This window comes from Rhinoraja longicauda, chromosome 15, assembly GCF_053455715.1.
Source record: "Rhinoraja longicauda isolate Sanriku21f chromosome 15, sRhiLon1.1, whole genome shotgun sequence".
In the NCBI taxonomy this organism is placed as follows: domain Eukaryota; kingdom Metazoa; phylum Chordata; class Chondrichthyes; order Rajiformes; family Arhynchobatidae; genus Rhinoraja; species Rhinoraja longicauda.
In genome coordinates this window covers 30,486,445-30,510,547 of record NC_135967.1, presented here as the reverse complement: position 1 = coordinate 30,510,547, position 24,103 = coordinate 30,486,445, and the positions used below count along the sequence as shown (strand labels likewise).

At 41.4% G+C, this 24,103-nt stretch overlaps 2 protein-coding genes across 5 annotated transcripts in view; one reads left to right on the top strand and one right to left on the bottom strand.

Moving 5' to 3' along the window:
* Positions 1-14,952, bottom strand: part of zdhhc9 (zDHHC palmitoyltransferase 9) — a 92,941-nt gene extending 77,989 nt beyond the window's left edge. For 3 of the 4 annotated variants that reach the window (XM_078412404.1, XM_078412407.1, XM_078412406.1), the window contains exon 1: positions 9,826-10,342. In XM_078412404.1, coding sequence (XP_078268530.1) covers positions 9,826-10,004 — 179 coding nt within the window. In that variant the 5' untranslated portion in view covers positions 10,005-10,342. Of the gene's footprint in view, positions 1-9,825; positions 10,343-14,926 lie in introns of those variants that run through there. The other variant, XM_078412408.1, reaches the window with a different exon arrangement.
* Positions 14,953-17,833: 2,881 nt separating this feature from the next.
* The window catches only part of LOC144600611 (U3 small nucleolar RNA-associated protein 14 homolog A), a 30,143-nt gene continuing 23,873 nt past the window's right edge, over positions 17,834-24,103 (top strand). The window contains exons 1-4 of the mRNA XM_078412403.1: positions 17,834-17,945; positions 19,720-19,795; positions 20,931-21,001; positions 23,063-23,127. Of these exons, the coding sequence (XP_078268529.1) occupies positions 17,908-17,945; positions 19,720-19,795; positions 20,931-21,001; positions 23,063-23,127 (250 nt within the window). The 5' untranslated portion in view covers positions 17,834-17,907. The remainder of the gene's footprint in view (positions 17,946-19,719; positions 19,796-20,930; positions 21,002-23,062; positions 23,128-24,103) is intronic.

Sequence of the window (24,103 nt, the reverse complement as noted above, 5' to 3'; positions counted from 1 at the left end):
CTTTCAAGAGAGAGCTGGATAGAGCTCTTAAGGATAGCGGAGTGAGGGGGTATGGGGAGAAGGCAGGAACGGGGTACTGATTGAGAGTGATCAGCCATGATCGCATTGAATGGCGGTGCTGGCTCGAAGGGCTGAATGGCCTACTCCTGCACCTATTGTCTATTGTCTATTGTCTATTGTCCAACAAGAGTCCATCACCAGATATCTTCTCGTCCTTTCTCAGCATTTCAAAGGAACTGTTCCCTTCTCATTTCCTTGGTCTGCTCTTCCATCCCCACAAATCACACTGAGACGTATGGCACTTTCCAAAGCAAACGCAGGAGATGCAACACCTGTCCCTTCATCCTCCTTTCCCATATCCAGATATCCAAACAGATCTTCCAGGTGAAGCAGTAATTCACGTACTTCTAGTTTATTGTATTGTTTTAGATGTTCACCTCTTCTACACTGGGCAGAAAAAAAATGCAGATTGATGACTGCTTTGTAGAGGATCCGTGTTCAATATACGGGGCAATCCTGCACTTCCAGTTGCCTCCCACTTCCATTCTCCATCCCATTATTTTTCTGACCAGCCTACCTGTGATCTCCTGCACTGTTACAATGAGGCACAACTTAAATACCTCCTTTTCCATGCAGTCACATTGCAACATTCTAGACTCTATATCGAATTCAGCTAATTCATTTTCTCAGTCAATAGACAATAGACAATAGACAATAGGTGCAGGAGTAGGCCATTCAGCCCTTCGAGCCAGCACCGCCATTCAATGCGATCATGGCTGATCACTCTCAATCAGTACCCCGTTCGTGCCCTCTCCCCATACCCCCTCACTCCGCCATCCTTAAGAGCTCTATCCAGCTCTCTCTTGAAAGCATCCAACGAACTGGCCTCCACTGCCTTCTGAGGCAGAGAATTCCACACCTTCACCACTCTCTGACTGAAAAAGTTCTTCCTCATCTCCATTCTAAATGGCCTACCCCTTATTCTTAAACTGTGGGCCCTTGTTCTGGACTCCCCCAACATTGGGAACATGTTTCCGGCCTCTAATGTGTCCAATCCCCTAATTATCTTATATGTTTCAATAAGATCCACCTCATCCTTCTAAATTCCAGTGTATACAAGCCTAATTGCTCCAGCCTTTCAACATACGACAGTCCCGCCATTCCGGGAATCAACCTAGTGAACCTACGCTGCACGCCCTCAATAGCAAGAATATCCTTCCTCAAATTTGGAGACCAAAACTGCACACAGTACTCCAGGTGCGGTCTCACCAGGGCCCGGTACAACTGTAGAAGGACCTCTTTGCTCCTATACTCAACTCCTCTTGTTACGAAGGCCAACATTCCATTGGCTTTCTTCACTGCCTGCTGTACCTGCATGCTTCCTTTCAGTGACTGATGCACTAGGACACCCAGATCTCGTTGAACATCCCCTCTTCCTAACTTGACGCCATTCAGATAATAATCTGCCTTTCTATTCTTACTTCCAAAGTGAATAACCTCACACTTATCTACATTAAACTGCATCTGCCATGTATCCGCCCACTCACACAACCTGTCCAAGTCACCCTGCAGCCTTATTGCATCTTCCTCACAATTCACACTACCCCCCAGCTTAGTATCATCTGCAAATTTGCTAATGGTACTTTTAATCCCTTCATCTAAGTCATTAATGTATATCGTAAATAGCTGGGGTCCCAGCACCGAACCTTGCGGTACCCCACTGGTCACTGCCTGCCATTCCGAAAGGGACCCATTTATCCCCACTCTTTGCTTTCTGTCTGTCAACCAATTTTCTATCCATGTCAGTCGGTATCAAACCGTTCATTTCTGCTCTAAGCCATTCATCTGTTTTTTTGGATCAGTTTTTCCTCTCTCCACAGCCATGCTTTTAGCATTACATTATGATTTTTTATTTTCTAAATAACTAGTTTAACCAGAGGATGTGCCAACCCCCCACCCCAACCTATCCGCACTCTAACCACAGATATTCCCTTTGACTTACCCATTCCTTCTCCCACCTTTTCTGCAACTTAACTTGTTTTTTCTACTTCTCAGTTCTGGCAAAAGATGTTCGATCCGAAACAATAACTATTTATTTTTTCAAAGGATGTTGCCTGACTTGTGTCTTTTTTAACGTCAGATTTCCAATACCTGCAGTTTGACAATTTAAGGTTTTCCTACAGTTCTCTCATAATTCATGATAACTAGTTACAAAGAAAAATAATAAAGTCCTCCTTATGATATTAGACTTCATTTCCATTTTCAAATATGATGGATTTAGTGCATGTTCCATGTTTAAATTGTTTTAAATATATATCGCTAAATTTCTTGCATCAACAACTACATCTGTGACACTAAAAGCCCATCTACTAATGGTCACTCAAAAAGCACAATTGAAGAATTTATTAATATAAGCATACACCGGCTGATGTGGAAATATTTACATGAGGAATAAACAAAGCAAAATAATTAAGTTAAAAATTAAAAAAATAAGATGGCTTGAGTAAAACAATCTTGGTCATTAATGGCCAAGGTGGGAGAGTGACTAATGTAAATGAAAGGCAAAATCAGACACATAATACATTTTTAGATTCATTAATCATTTCAATGTATGAGTGAGTTGGGGGCAGAATGACAGAAAGGTAAAAGAAAGGCAAAAATCAAGTTTGTAACAAATTTTCAAGTGAGTTTTTTTTAGATTCATTAAACATTTCTATACTCAAATGTACCGCCGATCATTTCTATACTATGTGCTTTTTGCAGCAGCACATACGTTAGACACAATATAGATTCCGTACAATAAAAAAAATCCATGGTCTCAGATCTGGAGGCTAAACAATTAAATCTGCCTTCCCATCCTTCCATTCCACTTCGCAGTAACTCTCCCCCGGTGAATATTTCATCATTGCCTCCACAATGTGTACTGAAAGTTCTAAAACACTAAACAATCATTTGCATTCTCAAAGGTATGAAATTTAGCATTGTATTAAGATTGGTTATGTACAGTGTCCAATACATCTCCTCATTCTTCACCAGGCCGCCAGACAAAATCGCTGGGCATCAAGCATACCTCGTAGCCTATTTATTTTCTCCTTTGCTTTTGTCACTTGTAGGAAAATGACCTTCCTGTTATTTTCATGAGACTTTGCAAAAACCATCTGGATGCAAAACTGATTAGCTATTTCCTTTTCCCTCTCAAATGTTTTTAAATACATATATTTTTGTAAAAAAGCAAAACTAACTTAACTAAGTACTTAAAAGAATAATGACATCAAAAACAATGCTTTATTAAAATGTTGTGTTACACAGTACTGGTAATTGCTACGGCCTGTTTATAAGGAACACCATAACCTCAAAAGCTTCCAATTTGTACTATTCATTGGTCAATTATTAATGACGCTGGCATAATTCCAACGGTCAATGGCCTTGTCAACAAGCAATGTGGAGATTATGAAAATACCTTCATATGCGTACAATTCAAGGCACAAGATAAAGGAGATAATAGTACATAAATTAATCTCGCATAATTCAACTAATAGCTATAAATATCTTATTTGTTGCATAGACCTTCAAAATGAAGGATCCAATGACCTACATACATTGTCTTTATTCAAGTACAACTGCCAGAAACAGGAATTAATACCATTCTGTTGTTTAATCTCTTTACTTCAAAACTGAAGCTTTAGATTTACCTCCCTCCTGCATATTTACATCAGTATTGAAAACTATCAAAAAACACTAGCAAAAAAGCAAGTTCAATGAAAATAGATACCTCAAAACAGCCTGAAGAATAATGAAAAAAATAGCTCATGACATTCAAAAACAAGTGACCACACAAAATACAATAAATCATGGCAGTGACAAGAATGAAGCAAATATTAGAATAAAATGTCAAGATGCCAACAACACAAAAAGGAATTTAAATGTCTTCACTGGGCATATTAATGGTACAAGGGATCATCATAGGTGCCACCTTGGGACTAAAATGTGATCTATCAGTAGTGGCTAACAGGAAGCTTAAAGATAGTAACCAAGAAGTGTACATCCATTTAATGTTTGCAAGTGTAATAACACGAGAGAAAACTACCAAGCACTTGATCGAGCATGAATTAATACAGAAAAGTCAAAAGAGATGGTTTATTTTAATCTGTTTTGTAAAGACATTAAAGACTGCAAGTGAGAACAGCAGTGATAAATGGTTAGTTTTCCAAGCTGGAGGAAGTTATTAACTGGAGGTTCTCCAAGATTCACTACTGTGACAACAATTTATTTTTAAATACATCACTAACTTGGACTTGCAGATAAAGGGCACAATTTTGAAATTTGCAGATGAAATTGAACTTTAACTAAATAAATACTTGTTTAAGGATATAAACTTTGTGTATGAATAGGCAGATGATACTTAAGGTAACAAAATGAGAGGCAATATATTTTATTGGGAAAAAATTGGGAAACAATTCGATACAGTTTTAACAAGGGCACAGCGTAGTTACCTGGAAAGGTCTCTGTCTTCCACAGGAACACAAAAGTTCAAGAAGATTGTTTGGCAGCAATACATACATCCTATCAAAATATTTTTTTTAAACACTCCAGCCTTACCTTTAAAATCTTGGATCAAACACTAACTGGTTCTGCAAATATTATGCTTAGAATTAGAAATCCTCCTCGTGAGTGTCATTTTATTACTTTTAATTTGGCAAATCCTCATCTCTGATAATTAATTTCCTTAGAATATCCAAAATGTTATGCCTTTCATCCACTGTCAAATGTTTTTCTTTCATCTATATCTATGATGCTTACATCTTCCATATGCATTAAGAATACCACCATTGTTTAAGAAGTTCACATTGCTTCCATCCATTCACTATTCCCCCCTCCATGCCCCAATATAAAAATGTCAATTATATGAGCTATAAAAAAATATATATATTTTCTACTTTCTCACCTTTTGTTGTTCTTTGCATCTCCCATTGTCACCAAAAATGGCAAACATTTGCATTTTCCTATCATTTAGAGTGTTGTTTATCTCTCTATTCATACACTACACCACATCAATCGGTCTTTGCTACACGTTTCATTAATTTATATATTCAATCACTTTACTTCGGATACAATAGAGCCTGGGGGCAACGCCAAAATAGTTGTTGATCCTTTTTAAAAAAAAACTTCAACCCATAAGTCTGCTTACCTCATCGTAATCGCTCCATTATTTATGTAATCACCAAGGCTGGTCTTACTTAATATTTCCCTATCTTTCGTGTAAAGCTTATAATCCTACGACACTATGAATCAAACTAGTCTGTATGCATACAAGCCTTTACTTACAAATGTTCAGATTATTCTCTTTGGCCCTGGTAATAGGCGGCTTTTACTTTCACCTTTCATCCAGGTATCCCAAAAAGGTATTATCTATACACAAAATTATCTATAAGCAGCAAAATTCATACAAATACTTTGCAATTATGATATTTCCTCCAGAAATCAGACAAAGCTTGCTGCATAAAATAGATTGGTTTCTTTGCCTAGCACTTGTATTCGATGTTCCCTAGTTCTTGACACATCTACCAATGGGAACAATTCCTGAATGTGCAAACTTTTCATTATGTTTAACATCTCCATGAAATCCTCTCGCACGCTCCAACTTTAAACTTCAATGTATGTAATTACTATCCCTCATCTCTAGAATCATTATAGTAAATCTGTTCTGCACTCTAAAAGGCTTCATGTCATTAACAAGTTGTGGTCCCAGAAATAAGGAACAATTATCGCCAGACCACTGTTACAATCCCAGGTTTTGTGGTTAAATGGATACTTAATCACACACTGACATTGAGGTTTAAACTTTAATGATATGCAAATCAGATAATGAGCCTAGTTTTCCACTTTCTTACTTTTTTTGCAGACAGCTCTAGCACTAATTCTATACAGCAGGACCCCATGACTAATGTTTCCTCACATCATCAATACATTATATAGTATTTTATAAGTGACCCATACGGAATCCAAAAAAAAAAAATCAGTATCACGGAATGGTTATAGCAAGATAGGCTGCCTGTCAAGTTCATATTGGCTCCATGCAAGATGGATCCAGATAGTCCCAATGCTCCACCCTCTCCCCATAACCCTGAAAATTACTTTCCTGTCAGATACTAATCCAAACCTTATTAAACACTACAATTAAACTTGCCTCTGCTCTAGATACAAAATGCTGGAGTAACTCAGCAGGACAAGCAGCATCTCTGGAGAGAAGGAATAGGTGATGTTTTGGGTCGAGACCCTTCTTCAGACTGTCTGGTACCTCAGGCTAGGTATTACCCATGTTAATTGTGGTTATTTTGCCTTTGCATCATGAGCCTCTGCCAATGGAAACGGTCTTCCCTTTATCTTCGTTGTCTACACCTTTCATGATTTTACATACTTCAGACTTTGTCACTCCTTTATTCCAAGGGGAAGGAAGATATCATCATTTGTGCTTGCTTCATCAAAACACTGATTAAGAAATAAGTGCTGGCTCTATTTTATTAATATGTTTGCACAAGCGGTTGTTACCATGACTCATGATTTATGATGCTTACAAATTCCTAAACCAACAGCTTCAGTGTAACCAGATGTAATTGCCTAGTTTAGCTTCCTTGTACTTTTTTAATACAAGAGTGTAACACGTGCAACTCTCCAGTTTCTTGGAACTACATGGTATCTGAGGAGACAGAAACTTTGCAACCAATGCTTCTACAATGTTTGCTTTTACTTCTCTAGGTAGCTCAGGACACAGCCTACTGAGATTGGGTGATAGATTACAAAACTATTTTGTTTCATGGTTATTTTTTTTAATTATACCACTACTTCAATGCTCTGCCCAAAAATTGTTCTGTAGGTTTTCTCAAAGTATGACAAGGGACTGAAGGGGACTGAGATCAGTATTATGATCTCAAACTGATCAGTTGTGAAAGTATAGACTAATTTCACACAGAACAAATCATATCATATCATATCATATATATACAGCCGGAAACAGGCCTTTTCGGCCCTCCAAGTCCGTGCCGCCCAGTGATCCCCGTACATTAACACTATCCTACACCCACTAGGGACAATTTTTTACATCTACCCAGCCAATTAACCTACATACCTGTACGTCTTTGGAGTGTGGGAGGAAACCGAAGATCTCGGAGAAAACCCACGCAGGTCACGGGGAGAACGTACAAACTCCTTACAGTGCAGCACCCGTAGTCAGGATCGAACCTGAGTCTCCGGCGCTGCATTCGCTGTAAAGCAGCAACTCTACCGCTGCGCTACCGTGCCGCCCATAAATCTGAAATGTAAACCCAACTGAACAGGAAAAAAATCCTATACACAGAATAATATGTAGGATATGTTACCACATGAAGATAATGTTTAAGCTTAATGTTTTCTTGACTCTCTAAACAGATAAACAAACTTGTGAAAAAGACAAACACAGTGGCGCAGCAGTAGAATTGCTGCCATACAGCACCCGAGACCCCGGTTCGATCCAGATCTCGGATGTTGTCTGTATGGAGTTTGTACGTTCTCCCTGTGACCGTGTGGGTTTTCTCCAGGGGCTCTGGTTTCCTCACACATTCCAAAGACGCGCAGATTTGTGAGTTAATTGGCTTCTGTAAATTGTCCCTTGTGTGTATGATAATGCTAGTGTACAGGGTGATCGGTGATTGGCATGGACCTGGTGTGCCAAAGGTCCCAATTTCACGCTGTATCTCTAAACTAAAAACTAAACAGACAAAGCAGAATGCAGATGCATTTCCAAGTTAACTCCTACCCTCAACCTTTGAATTATACAGAATCAAATTCAAATACCCTATGTTGGACCTCCTTCCAAATGTCCCAAAAGGAAGATAGACACAAAATGCTGGAGTAACTCAGCGGGACAGACAGCATCTCCGGGGAGAAGGAATGGGTGACGTTTCGGGTCGAGACCCTTTTTAAGACCCAAAAGGAAATGAACCACACTTTATCTATTCTAATTCTGATTGAGAATGATCAGCCATGATCACATTGAATGGTGGTGCTGGCTCGAAGGGCCGAATAGCCTACTCCTGCACCTATTGTCTATTGTCTAATGTTCCTATCCTCAAATTCATTGACAATATTCACACAGGTTTTGCTGTGGATTATCCAAAAGAGGAAACATAAATAAAGACACAAGGCAAGGGCCTCAAAACCATTAAATGGAAATATCTATAGAATCATAATTTTACTCCTTTCATGAACCACACGCATCAAGATTAGGATACCATTTCAATGAACGTTAGTCTAAAAGTCTTAATTTAATACAAGAAACTTAATTTCCAAAACAGAAAACATATTTCAAGTAATGATCAAGGGAATAAAATAATATCCTTGTCTTGGTATAATTCCACCACCTGGCTGATTACATACATGTGTTCTTAGCAAAACAAGCAACAAAGTTGGTCCCATCTGGACTTGTTGCATTTTTTTTTTTTTAATTCAAAAATCAAGATCTTTAATCTCGACTTTCTTCCATTCATTATCAAGACATTTTATAGAATTTCATTGACAGGGCGATTCCTTCAATATATTAACGGTGTCTTCAAACATTTTTTAGTAGATTTTGTGACCACAAAGCCTTTGAAGTAAACCCTCTTGGGTCCTGAGTAGGTATCTAGATGTTTAGGGAGGAACTGCAGATGCTAGTTTCAACCGAAGATAGACATAAAATGCTGGAGTAACTCAGCGGGACAGACAGCATCTCTAGATAGAAGGAATGGTGACATTTCGGGTGAGACCCTTCTTCAGACAGCCTGCTGCACTGCTCCTGGTGGGAGAGGGGTGGTGAGAAGACCAGACAGTCGCCTGACTGACTGGCATGCAGCTAGAACCCAACTCCTACATCCAGGAAAAAAGGAAGCCGATTGTCAGATACCCATTTTGTGCCCACGATTATCCTGGATAGTCTAAGATACAATTCAAGACTTTCAGCACACCCGATGGGGGTTTTTTTCCGCTGTAAAGTGTTTAGGAAACCTCTAAGGAAATTGTTTTTAAAAGTTTTTTTAATTCCCTTACAATAGATGCAAAGATAAACGATTCTAGTATAATAACCAACCATTGGATGGTAACTCCTTCAAATTAAAGACTCCCAGTTGAAAGATTCAGCAAGCCATTTTATCTGCATTTGCCAAATGCGACTGCAAGGAGGAAATCAAATTAAAACGCATCGTTTCATCGCAAACGTCAGCACGATAAGAATCACTCCGGCTCCCCTGCTGTTGCCCATTCCCAGTGCACCTTGTATCCTTTTGTGTTCTTTTGGCCCGAATTACTTCGTTAAACTACACTTTGCGAAACCGGTTTTATCAGCATTTTTCAGTGTCTCTCGCATATTTTTAAACAGCACGGAGACTCCCAAGGCATAAGCTGCCAAGGTCACGGACGGCGTTATCAAGTGAAAATTATTTAAAAATAAAATGTAATATTAGAAACTTGCTGAAACAACCCCCGAAAGATTTGTTATTTACTTTAAAAAATAGCAAATACTATCCAAAATTGGGACGTGACAGATGCCAATGCAAGGAGGATGTAAGATGCTCCAAATGCACAGGATATAAAATCCATGGAGATCAGACGCAGGCCACACGCTAAGTGGTCAAAGAGGAATGGCTTTCATACTGATTCAAGCTATTCTCCAAATACAGTTTTCCACCCTCAGTTACAAAATATTTTGCAGCCTAAATAATAATGACTCCTGCAACTTTGGAACCTCCAAAGCCTTATTATAATCCTCCCACCGCCCTCCGACAGCGATTGGATTTATCTGTTATTGTTACTTACTCAAACCCAAAGAACAGCGCAGTGGTTCCCACGATGAGGAAGACGGTGAGGTAGAAAACTCCCTTCTGCCGGGCCATCATGATCCTGCCATCGCAACAGAAGGTGTTTCTGCCGGGCAGCTTCTGCCATTTCCGCGTACGTTTCTTCTCGCCCTTCTTCGTGTGTATTCCCTCGTTCATATTGCTCAATTAAATACGTAAAATATCTTCCAAATCTAATATCCCGATGTCCCAGATCTTGATGGTTAGGTGCAATGTAGCTCGCTGCGATCCACCTTGTCAGGGAGGTGTCTTTGTCCGCGGCCAGGCAATGTTTCCTTTACTCGTCCCCGAGCCCTGCCTGCCTTGGCTTATTACTGCCAGGACTCTCCCTCTCCCTCCCTCTGTCCGTCTGTCTGTTTGTCTGACTGCGCTACTCCATCTCTGGGCATTAAACCACCCGCAGAAGGCTCAGCAAGTCGTCCGTCGTCCACGCCCTTTCCCACTCCCCGCTTGGGATCTCGCTGCCCGGCTCACCCCCGTCGCCGTGCGTACTAGTCTGGCTCCGTTTCGGCGTGGGCGCGCACGTCTCTTCAGCTATTCGGGCAGCAACATTGATGCATCAATTCTGGCTGCAATTCGCCCTTAAACCAGGTCATGTGCAGAGAGGGGATGGATATACCCTCTGAATTTAAACATATTGCCAGCCGAACATCAAAGGCTACCAGGGTGGGGTTATCACAGACTAGAATCGGTATCAAGTTTATTTTTTTTTTAAATAGCGCTGCCAAATACAAATCACAGCAGAATTGGTAAGTTTAAAAATAAACATGGGAATTTTAAAAACCAGCTCTTCGAATTGCGCTCTGCAGCTATTAGCTTCGCGATAACAGCATTTCAAGTGAGCTATTCGCTGAATGCATTGAACGGATTGTGTGAAGTTTCTCCATTTGCACATCAGAAAAGTAAATGGGTCGGGTGAGGCAAGTTGTAATGCTATTTCTTACTTTAATTAACAATAACATTGAAAATATGAATTAAATGTATAGGGTAATAATTTACCCTATGCATTTAATTCATATTTTCAATAATTTAAGGGTAATAATTTACCCTATGGATGGATTTCATGGTAACCGTTTTTTAAGTAAAACAAGACTTTGATTGTTTAAATTTGATGATATTTTACGTCTGTAGTTCCGGGAAGAGTAAGCTAAAAAAAAATCCGGAATCTGGGAAACCGGACGTCAGAACCTGCGTGAAATCAGCAATTTAACTCCTGAACAGCAGGATTCTGAAATTAACAATGAAAGCCGTTTTTATTCTCCCTGGTAATCCAATCACTCTCATTTTCTGATTTGGCATTGAATTTATCCCACTAATTCCATCTCAGACATGTAATTATATTTCCACAAACATAGCAGCTCAGGAATTATCAATCATTCAGTAAACAGATATCAGACACAAATACCACCTCCTCTCTCCTCTCTCCTCTCTCCCCTCCCCTCCCTCAATCTGTTGTCATTCATACAGTTATGGCGTGCAGTGTTAATAAATATTGTAGCTTTGGAGTAAGCATCCCATCTAAATTCTAATGAGAATCTTAAACTCTGGCATTCCCTCTCCACGGTTCAATCACTAGAATTTTAAGCTGCTCCTTGAAACCCACCCTTTGGACTGCGCATTTTGTCATTGTTAAATTCTTGCCTCACTCTATGCACATCCTCTCCCTGTTTGCTTTCAGTTAATTATCTTAAATGGTGAAGAGTAAAATATATCAAGTTAAATATCATTTTCAAGTCGAAGTTATTACTAAGCCTTATATTATATTATCTCTTTTATATTTAGGTTTAAATGTCCTTTCCAAAGCATCAATAAATTCAGAAGATTGCTTTGTGTAATTTATGCAGCACCTAAATTGTTCCAATCACTGTATACAACATACTGCTGGAGTCGTCTTGACCTAGACATCTGGAGATAGTCACGCAGCGTGGAAGCAGGCCCTTCGGCCCAACTTTCCCATGCCGACCAAGATGCCCCATCTTCACGAGTCCCACCTGACACCTGAAGAGTGTTTCTGATCTGTCAAACAGGTGTTTGGGGATTTTTCTTTATTATAGATAGAATTCTTCTGCCATCAGCTGTGTAGGTCTTCCTTGGCCTGCCAGTCCCTTTGTGATTAGTAAGCTCACCAGTGCTCTCTTTCTTCTTAATGATGTTCCAAACAGTTGATTTTGGTTAACCTAAGGTTTGGCTGATGTCTAACCGTTTTATTCTTGTTTCTCAGTCTCATAATGGCTTCTTTGACTTTCATTGGCACAACTTTGGTCCTCATGTTGAAAAACAGCAATAAAAGTTTCCAAAGGTGATGGAAAGACTGGATGCTGAGAGCTCTCTTATACCTGCATTAAGGAGGCATTTAAACACACCTGAGTAATTACAAACACCTGTGAAGCTATGTGTTCCAAACATTATGGTACCCTGAAATGGGGGAACTATGTAAAAACACAGCTGTAATTTCTACACAGTGAAACCAAAATGTATAAAAATGGCTTTTTAAAAATCTGACAATGTGCACTTTAACCACGTGATTTTTTTCTATTACAAATCTCAAATTGTGGAGTACAGAGGCAAATAAATAAATGATGGGTCTTTGTCCCAAACATTATGGAGGGCACTGTAAGATTATACAAACCATATCTACCCCTCTCATTAATAATGTATTCATTGGTAAAGTTGACAGAGTTTCGTGAGAGTCTTCAGGCAGAGCTCCAGGCATCTATTCATGACTGGACTATCCTGTCTATAAAATGTAAACCTCACTCCCACGCTGAACTTCTTGGCATTCAGATCATTCCTGGCAGCAGCAGGTGACTAACCCATATTGTAGTTTGTACCGACGATAGACACAAAATGCTGGAGTAACTCAGCGGGACAGGCAGCATATTTGGACCACAAAATGCTGGAGTAGCCCACTGGGACAGGCAGCATCTCTGCCTGTAGTTATACAAAATATACGAAGGTTACGAAAGGGAAGCTGCTTGGTGCAAGTTCAAGGATTTTGCTTTCAAGTCCTTGATGATTTTCTTTGCAGTGATCCTTATCAAAGCACCCTCCCAATACATTGAAAGCTCATTATTTCTCTCTTAAAGTATTATACGTTCCCCTCACTCTAAATTAGTAGAATATTGTCAACCATCTTGGTATATGGAATTAAATCAGTGAACACTATAATCCATAATTGATTTGTTCTGATCGTTTGCATCACTTCCACATTCCAACATGAACTTACTTTTGATCTTCTTTATTGTTTTGTTACTCATTTTACAATCATGTTCTTAATAATGATGCCAGCAGAGAGGGCGGAATTGAAGACACTTCCACCGCTAGCTACACCAGTTTCCTTAATCAACAAGGTAGTACTTAAAATTGGAGGCTATTACATTGAGTCAGATGAGCACCATCATTTTCTTAATTAAAGCATGCACAGTTAAAAACCTTTAATTAATTTTATAAATAGTTCACAACTTTTGCAATTGGACCAAATCTAATCCAGCTATCACAAAGGCATTAAAAATCTTTGACAAATAGACTGCAATTATCTATTTGACAACATTAGTAATAATGACGGATGTGGACATTATGCTGATTCTTCCTTTTCCTTTTATTTCTTAGCCTCAGTGATTTTGATGTGTCACCAGTCTTTGTGTACAAGTGCAAATTGTGATTTAACAACCTACTTGACTGCAAAGAACATTGCAGCTGGGCTTGATTATTATTATTACCACACAGTCCACTGCACATACTTTCTAAAAATTCTCTCAGGAAGAATAATCATGAGGAAGAACGTAGCCCCCCAAAAAACTGGATATGCAGGAACTCTGAAATAAAAACAGAAAATGCTGGAAATATCCAGCAGGTTCAGCAACATTTGTGTAGAAGGAAATAGTATCCTATGACTAATCTGAGTGTCAATGACAAACATTCCTGGACAAATATAATCCAAGTATGACTTAATATTCTTGAATAAAGGTGACCTTATGATAAACAAAATAATATTTCAAGGAACAAAGTGCATAAGCAAACTGAGAACATGTTTTTAAGGTATTTGCCTTCAGCAGGGGAGATTGTACTGTCAACCTAATACTTAATGGTGAAAAAGTAAATATCACTGGATTTATAAATATCACAAAAGTTTAATTTTGTTTATGTCCAGGAGGATTCATTGATATAAAAACTGGTTTTTTTTTCTTTTAAGAGATCAATAGCCAAATGGATTTGTAGACATGAGACACCAGGACTACTTAATCCCAAAGTAATTGCAATGCAAAAACTCATGGGTATGGTATTATTTTAACTGTTAAATAATTTGCTGTGAGTTAACAACTAGATAATCTATCTGAGGCTTTGTCATAAACCATCCTTCTTTGGGAACAGGCAAAAGCACAATGCATCTGCAGAAGCTGCTCACCACCTTGCAAACTATGTACCACCTGCCTCTTATCCTGCCTGTGGAAGAAATTTCAGTTCCTACATTGTTCAATAGTCACTTCAGAACCCACACAAATGGGGTAGAAGCAAATCGTCCTCTATGCTGAAGGAATGCCACAGAAGAACAATGATAAATTGACTGCTTCTCAGCCGCAAATTATTGCTTGTTTTATTTGGTATTTGGTTCTCGTTTAAATTTGATTAGCAAGCTGCCAATGCTAATTATGCTGTTTGGTGAGTTGGGAAATCTGTGAGGCACTGCTGCATTCTAAAATTACTCTAGATTTTCTAAAGGGGAAGGGGAGTATGAAAAAAACATTTCTGAAACAGTAGCCTCATTTCTGAACACCAGCTTCAAGGTAGTTGTTGAATGTGTGAAGACTAAAAAAAGTAGAATAGCAAATAAAGAGGTATCACAGCAGGACTGAAGTAGTTGATAAACCAGTCATGAAAATTAGTCTCAGTCATCCAAACTTTACAATTTTAGCATCAAATTACAGGTAAGGTAGGTTTTCAATTTCGCTTGAGAACACTGGGATTTTCAAAGCTGTACACTGGAATGTGCATTAACTTAAAATCACCAGCAGCATTATCATCCACAAGTAGCATTAGATAATGTTTAGATGTTTAAAAACCTGGTGCAGTCTTCTCTTCCTTTAAAAATAATGTTTTGTCAGGCATGCATTTCCAAAAATTATCCATTTCATCCACATCAAATACTTGTTCGGTCATGTATCCTTCATCAATGATCTTCTTCAATTAACTAGGATAATTCATTGCAATATCAAAATCAGCAAAAACAGTTTCATCACGTATGCAAATTAAATCCCTTCCAAAAGCTTTAGATTCAACCGTTACTTGTCAGGAAAGGTTTCTCTTGTGCATTACGACCTTCTTTCACAAATGTATTATACTCTTTGCCGTAGCTTGAATAACCATTGCATTTTGTGGCACATTATGTTAATAATAATAATAATAATGTATTTTATTTATATAGCGCTTTTCATATACTCAAAGACGCTTTACAGAGATTTAGAGAACATAGGGAAATGAATAAATAGATAAATAAGTAAATAAATAAACGAACAGAGAAAGGAGACAGAAGGTGAGGTGACCTTCAGTGGTTGAAGGCAGTACTGAACAGGTGAGACTTCAGCGATGTTTTGAATGTGGTGAGTGTGGAGGAGTCTCTAACGTTTTGGGGTAGTGAGTTCCATAGGGTGGGAGCAGCGATGGAGAAAGCCCTGTCCCCCCAGGATCTGAATTTGGTCCGGATGTGGGGGGATAGGAGATTGGCAGCAGCAGAGTGGAGGGTGCAGGTGGGAGTGTGGAGGAGGTCGGTCAGGTAGGATGGGGCCAGGTTATGGAGGGCTTTGTAGGTTATGAGGAGGATTTTGTACTGGATTCTCTGGGGGATGGGGAGCCAGTGGAGTTTATAAAGGACGGGGGTGATATGGTCACGGATCGGGGTGTGGGTGAGTAGACGGGCAGCGGAGTTTTGAATGTATTGAAGTTTACTGATGATTTTTGAGGGTGCGCCATAGAGGAGGCTGTTGCAGTAGTCCAGACGGGAGGTGATGAAGGCGTGGATGAGGGTTTCTGCAGCTGTGGAGGAGAGGGATGGACGGAGACGGGCAATGTTTTTGAGGTGGAAGAAGGCTGTCTTTGTGATGTGTTTGATGTGTTTGATCTGGTCTTCCATCCACATGGTCAACTCTTTTAATACTTTACCACTTAATTTTGTCTCTGTTGTCCCTTATTGTTTCTACTATAGGCATAGCAAGCACCAACATTTTAGCAACTGCACTAAAGTTTTCACCAGTATTAAGCCTTCGTAAAATAGAGTTTTACATCTAGTGAATTTCCTTTCCATGGTCATCTACGTTTACTACCTTGAACTTGTCTTTCTTCAGACACCTTAAGAGTATATAATATGGAAGTCTTGAAAAAGCTACAGCTACATGGTAGGAGTAAACTGAATCTGCAATGCAAACCAAACACAAATTAACTGCCACATTTGTGCAAGCATAAAGAAATGCAAATAGAATTTGTGAAAATATATTTATTTTTTCATATAAATTCCATAAGTGAATTTTTATACTAGTTTCACTGTCATCCTGGTGAGTTTAATTGTCTGTATAACTCGTTATCACCTAGCCCACAGCCAACAATGAACCATTGTGGGACCACCGTTACTTTTTTGCATATCTTTCATTCATCTATATACTAAAACTCTCGTTTGTTTGTTTGTGATCGAACTTCAGGCAAAACGGTACAAGATAGCGCGACAATTTTAGGCCAACCTTACTCACCGTCATCGCTTTAATGGTAAGAATGGTAGTTTTATTCAAATTGGTGTTATATTTTTAAAGTTATTCACATTTTAAAGTTTAAATCTATCTCCTTGCAGGGAGGAGGCAGGTAGGGAGAGGGGTGGAGGAAGGGAGGGGTAGGAGGGAGGATAAAGGGGGGGGGGGTTGAGGGGGAGATGGGGAAGGGGGGAGATGGGGAAGGGGGGAGATGGGGAAGGGGGGAGATGAGGGGGGGAGATGAGGAGGGGGGGGAGATGAGGAGGGGGGGGAGATGAGGAGGGGGGGGAGATGAGGAGGGGGGGGAGTTGAGGAGGGGGGGGAGTTGAGGAGGGGGGGAGATGAGGAGGGGGGGAGATGAGGAGGGGGGGGACTTGGGGAAGGGGGGAGATGGGGAAGGGGGGAGATGGGGAAGGGGGGAGATGGGGAAGGGGGAGATGGGGAAGGGGGGAGATGGGGAAGGGGGGAGATGGGGAAAGGGGGGAGATGGGGAAGGGGGGAGATGGGGAAGGGGGGAGATGGGGAAGGGGGAAGATGGGGAAGGGGGGAGATGGGGAAGGGGAGGAAGGGGGGAGATGGGGAAGGGGGGGAGATGGGGAAGGGGGGGAGATGGGGAAGGGGGGAAGATGGGGAAGGGGGGAAGATGGGGAAGGGGGGAGATGGGGAAGGGGGGAGATGGGGAAGGGGGGGAGATGGGGAAGGGGGGGAGATGGGGAAGGGGGGGAGATGGGGAAGGGGGGGAGATGGGGAAGGGGGGGAGATGGGGAAGGGGGGGAGATGGGGAAGGGGGGGAGATGGGGAAGGGGGGAGATGGGGAAGGGGGGGAGATGGGGAAGGGGGGAGATGGGGAAGGGGGGAGATGGGGAAGGGGGGAGATGGGGAAGGGGGGAGATGGGGAAGGGGGGAGATGGGGAAGGGGGGGAGATGGGGAAGGGGGGGAGATGGGGAAGAGGAGGAGAGGGGGAAGGGGGAGAGAGTGCTGCACCAATCCAGGAGAGGTTTGGGCCCAACGAGTCCACTTGGTCTAGTTTGTTCTATATCTCTCTATATCGTATCTCTCGTTTCCCTCTCCCCTGGGTCTCAGTCTGAAGAAGGGTCTCGACCCGAAACGTCACCTATTCCTTCGAGATGATGTCTGGCCACGCTGAGTTACTCCAGCATTTTATGTCTGTCTTCAGTCCCTCGCACCGTTTGTCTCTTTGCTCCACGTTGACAGCGAGCTTTACGACCGTGCGGTCGGTGAGGAAGCGCGTCGGTTGACGGCAGCGAGCGTGTCGCGTCTGGGTCCATGTGCAGTCGCTGACAACATGGCGGCGATGAAGCAGCCGGAGAGGGAACGCACCAGGTGAGAACCAGCTTCACACACACGGTGGCTTTTGTTATGGGGGCGGGTGGCGGTGGTGCTTCTTCAGCGTACAGTCCTGCCCTCAAGTTTGAAGGTTGCGGAATACAGGCGTTGACAGAAATGATTCGGAGTTGAAGCCAAAGGTGGAACCGCAGACCCACAACCCGGCCGGGTATCCGCGGTTTTAGGATGCATAGTTAGTCTTGCAGTCAGGGAAATTGCTGATATATTTAACAAGAGCAGAAACATTTAATGGAGTGAATCGGGCGGGGGAGAGTGAAGACACAGACTCCGCACACCCTTCGTTAAGGCAGTTAAACACTCTGGAATCAAAACAATTCCGCCTTCCTGACGCCGTCAAACTTTATGTACAACCGTTTTGAATCCTTTTTGCACATGTATTCGAAATGAAGTGAGTGGATAATTATTTTAAAGATCCATTATAATAGGTCTGATTATATTTCTGTAAGGCAATACACCAGTGAGGTGCACGTTTCCATTACTGAAGTTGTTCATTCTCTCACAAGTTTGGTATTGGCATCTCACTACAGAGATTGTAGGTTATTGCTGGACCAAAAAGATTGGCACGTTTGCCCAGGTTGTAGAAGTCCCTGTGTTTGCAAAACTTATTGTAAATACTTTCATTATGTAAGACTATTGCAAGTCTGTTTTCGTCTATTCAGCGATACACTGGTAAAAAAATTGTTTTATTATTGACTCTTAGGGAGAAGGCAGGAACGGGGTACTGATTGAGAATGATCAGCCATGATCACATTGAATGGTGGTGCTGGCTCGAAGGGCCGAATGGCCTACTGCTGCACCTATTGTCTATTGAAACATTTTGTTGGCATTATCCTGTTGATTATATTTTCCGTGGAATGATAAAAACGTGTAACCTCAACTATTTCTGGAGCAAAGGAATCCTCTTGATTCACTACTTCAAACATCCACTCGTTCTCTGTTTATTGCATCCGGACTGGGGTGTACCCTCATTAACAGTACACTTCAGCAACTTCTTGAGCTTTCAAAAACAGCCCCAACTCTTCCACCAGTAAAACCCATAGCTTCCACCATTGAGGGATAGGGATGTCAGGTAGATTGAGGCATGATTACCCTCAATGTCTTAAAATCTCTTGACTTGAACATGTACATAGCATTGAGTAAATATCCTGGAGCTCCCTTCCCAACAATCTCCTTGAAAGTTAATGGTGATAAGCAGCAAATTCTGACCTGGACCCTGGATGAATGGAGAAGTAGCTAAAGCTATTCCTTTGTTTAAGGAGATACTGATGCAATTAGGGCTTTCAAATTACATTGAAACAGATATATGGATAGGAAGGGTTTTGAGGGACATTAGCCAAATGCATGCAAATGGGACTAGCCCAGAATGCCAACTTGATCAGTATGGACAAATTGGGCCAAAGGTTCTGTACATGTTGTATAACTCTGACTCTATGCAGATCTGAATGGGCTTAGAATGACCATTTAAGCAAAATTATTCCCACTTTCCTCATTTTGATTATTTAATAGTATCCCTTTGTTCTGTAAGCAGCTTTAAAGTACTTATAACGTAGAGTAGTAAAGGGAACATGTTCTTTTTTTAGGTTGCTTTAATTTGTATTGTTAGTTGACTGCCATAATTTCTGAAATGGTCTTAAAGTAACTTAACTGTTATAAATCAGTAATAAGTGATTTTTGTCCTAACAATTGGAACTTGCATAAAATGTTTGCATTATTAGTGTGTATGAACAGTGAATGATCTTGTATTTTTCAGGGATTTGCTATCCCTTGGTGCAGAAGAGGAGGATTTGTTTAAGACTGAACATCACTTGACCGATAGTGAAGATGAGGTAATAACTTCCATGTCCCAAAGTTTTTTTTGATCAATACTTGTTTCTTTAAAGAAGAGATGAATAAATTGTACCTGATATGTTCCATACAACCTTCAAAATTTGGAAAACTGGATGTTGCAGTCCACGGTGTGGATTTGTTTTTGTACTTCTATTTGTTCATCGAATTTCATGAAATGTCTTCAGGTGTGATAGCTCAGTTCACTCCTGATTCCTCTGCAGTGAGAAGCTAAAAACTAGAATATCACCTGTTAAAATCAGAAACTTGATATTGCAAATTAGTGGGATTTTATTGTAAAAATATTTAATGTTATCGAGGAAAATTGGTTCCTAAATAGGGCCATGTTATCAACAGTTTTTTAAAAAGTTAAACTAAATCTGGAATCAATGGTCAGTTCTTTTATTTTCAATTTTAATTTCTTGAATCCATAAGATATAAAAGCACTTGGGACGTTGAAAGCCACCAAATGTGTGTACATTTTGTGGTCAGATTTTTTTTAGACGTGTTACATCATGAATAAATGAATTATAATAGAAATTCTCTGCTTGGCCTGAACTATTTTGCTTTCATTCTTATTACTAGCTATAGGATATAAACTACTCAGACGAATGTCCAGATTCATGTATTTGGACAAAGAAAATATTTTAAAATGCTGAGATGGATACCGCAAAGCATATGTTTAAAAGTTGAACATCTTGGAAGATGACACTTTCATATACAGGTCATGTCTGGGTTACAGCAGGGTTCCATTTATGTGAATTGTTCATAACCTGCAGTGGACAGCAAATCCATTCCTCTTGTACACAAAATACTTGTTTGTATGTACAAGCTACACATAAGTCATGTGTTTCTAAAGTCGGGAGGCCTTGTAAATAATTAATTGATGATTCTGGTCAGGGAAAGGAATTTGCCAACAGTACACTTTACTACATGCCTGTCTTAAGAAATTTATCTGGAATAGAATTACCAGGTGGAATGTTATGCATTGATGTGTCGTACGAATGACTTTTAGATTTTGCAATCGTGGTTCTATTTCCTGGTGCCAATGCCTTTGAGACTCAAAACGTCTGGAACACTTGCAACAGTATTTGCAGGATTGGCTGTTCAAGCTGTTCATAGAATTCTCCTTTTCAGAATGGCAGTGATGATGAGAGAAAACACCAAAAGCTGCTGGAGGCAATTAGTTCCCTTGGTGACAAAAAAAGGTAATAAAATCTAACATACACATGACAGTGAACACTGATACGACCTTTAGGTACACATGTTACAAAGTTTTTAACATTGTTAAATGATTATTGGATATGACAGGCAACTAATGATCACTAGTGTGATTGCTTATAACAGTATAACAGTATAACAGTATAACAGAGCTTTATTTGTCGTTCGGTACCGAAGTACCGAACGAAACTACATAGCAGTCATAGAAAAAAAAAAGAACACAAGACACATAACCCCAACACAAACGTCCATCACAGTGACTCCAAACACCCCCTCACTGTGATGGAGGCAACAAAACTTCCCCTCTCTTCCCCACGCCCACGGACAGACAGCTCGTCCCCGACCGACCCGCACAGTCCCCGCACCGGGCGCTGAAACGTCTCGCGGCCGAACCGGGCGATGAAAGGCCTGCGACCAAGCCTTGCGCAGCTAAGTCCCGCAGCCGAGCCGCACCAGCGGTGAAAAGTCCCGCAGCCGAGCCGCACCGGGCGGTGTTAAGTCCCGCAGCCGAGCCGCACCAGCGGTGAAAAGTCCCGCAGCCGAGCCGCACCGGGCGGTGTTAAGTCCCGCAGCCGAGTTGCACCGGGCGGTGTTAAGCCCCGCAGCCGAGCTGCACCGGGCGGTGTTAAGATTCAAGATTCAAGATTCAAGATAGCTTTATTTGTCATCCAACACTGGACGAAATTCAGTCACCCACAGTCCAACAATAAAAGCATTAAATAAGCATTAAAATTACACAACCCCAAAAAACCCCCAAAACACAGTCCAACAATAAAAGCATTAAATAGGCATTCAAATTACACAACCCCAAAACCCCCAAAACACAGTCCAACAATAAAAGCATTAAATAGGCATTCAAATTACCCAACCCCAAAAACACACAAAAAAAAGAAACATCCATCAAAGAAACATCCATCACAGTGAGTCTCCTCCAGTCCTCTCCTCACTGTGATGGAAGGCCACAATGTCTTTCCCTTCTCCTGCTGTCCTCGCCCGCAGTCAGGTTGTTGTGGTTGCAGGCCGCACCGGACGGTCCACAGCGGGCCAAGCCCAAGGCGCGTCGCGTCGCAGCCGCTCCCGCAGCCTCCGAAGACGGCCGGCTCCGCTGATGATAAGTCCGATCCGGGGCGAGCGAACACGCTGCTGCTGCCGCTGTTGTTGCACGTCGGGGCGGTCGTGGCTCCCGACATTGAAGCCCCCGCCCAGCAGAGAAATATCCCGCGGCCATCTTAGGCCGCGCCGGACGGTGAAATGTCCGCGCCCCAAGCCCCGCGATCAGGGGCGGGCGAACCCGCTGCCGCTGCCGGAGCTCCCGATGTCGGCATCCACGCGGCCCGAGCCTAAGACGAGTCGCAGCCGCTCCCGCAGCCTCCGAAGACGGCCGGCTCCGGTGATGGTAAGTCCGATCCGCGAGCTCTGCGAACCAGAGCCCTGGAGGCCGCCAGCTCCAGGAGTTGGGCCGATGGTTGGGCCGCAGCAGGAACAGAGACACGGCCCAGAAAACAAAGGTCGAGTCTCCGTTCGGAAGGGACATCTATTTACAATGTTACTGTTCCCCCCCTCCCCCCCACATACACACAGAGTACCCAAACACAAAAACACCACATCACAACTACAATCAAGACAAAAAAAACAACAAAAACACAAAGACAAATGGACCGCAGGTGAGCCGCAGCTGCTAGGGCAGCGCCGCCATTAAGCCCCGCAGCCGAGCTGCACCGGGCGATGTAAAGTCCCGCAGCCGAGTTGCACCGGGCGGTGTTAAGCCCCGCAGCCGAGCTGCACCGGGCGATGTAAGTCCAGCGGCCAAAATGGTCCCACTATAATGTGCTTGCAAATGTGTAACGAAATGCCCTTTGTATCTGTGTAATTGGATTTCCTAATGTTTAGAATTAGGAATAAATATTCTATTCTAAATGTCGCTTGTATGTTATTAAGATAAATTCAATTATCCAATTATTTTCTGAGCATGTTCTTCAAACTGTGAATATAGCTTCATGCCATGATGGACAATTACACCATCTTCCTCATTCTCATTTGTGATTCAGGAAGAAGAAGATGGAGAGAACAGAGGCTAGTTTGCAGGTTTCAGAGTTTACTGTCAGTTCAGAAGGTACAGTACTCTGAGATTTTCCGCGCAAAGCCATTGTGATACTGATATCAATACATTATGTACTGTGCTTTATCCTTATCTTTCTTTATTGGATTCTTTTGTCTTCTGTTTTAACATTCGTTCTTTGTCTGTGCTTATGTTCAGTGCATACTAGGTATAGTATATCAATGTTTTTTTAATTTGCTTTGACCGAAAATAGATTGCTACTATTGTATCTGCCTCCACCACCACCCTAGGCAGCGGGTTCCAGGCACTGGAGATTTAGATCCCCGTCTTTTTTATTCATTGGCAGCATAGAAAATTGTCACTATAAGTAAATGCTGGATTTATGGGTATTTTTTGGGATTGGCAATGCTGAGGGGAGAGCTTGTTTTTGACAGGCACAGGCATGGAATCAAGTGGCCAGCTTCTATGTCACAATATTTCATTGATAAAATGTATTTACCTTGCCCTTAAGAGCATGCTATGACTGAGAGGCCGACAAACTTTGCTACGTCGTCACTTTGTAATCAATCCCCCAAACATGAGTGGGATTGGTTTGTGTTTATTCTACTATTCGTTGCTTCCTCAATGGAATAATAGTACTTGGAAGTTTTGTGAGGCTAGCATAGGAAACCTTTTATTTTCTCTAGAAGGATAGATTTTGTTAAGTAGTCCAGGTCACGTTCTGAAAATAGAGAACTGTCTGCATGACTTTCACCTGTAGAAATGTTTATCCTGAACTAATATTTATCTCGTCTACGATGCCTGAATCCAGCTGAGTATTTTGTATTTGCCAAGAAGAGCTGTCTCCATAACTGTACATCACAGAGGTTGATGGTCAGTGTCTTAGCACAGCCTTGACGGGTTGAATTTGTGTTTAGTGCTTTCAATATGAATTCCCATTTGGATACAAGGAGCTGCCTACAGGGAATCTGGAACTAAGAACAGCACAAGCACCTTGCCCTTTTCCTTAATTAATTAGACCCCAAAATCC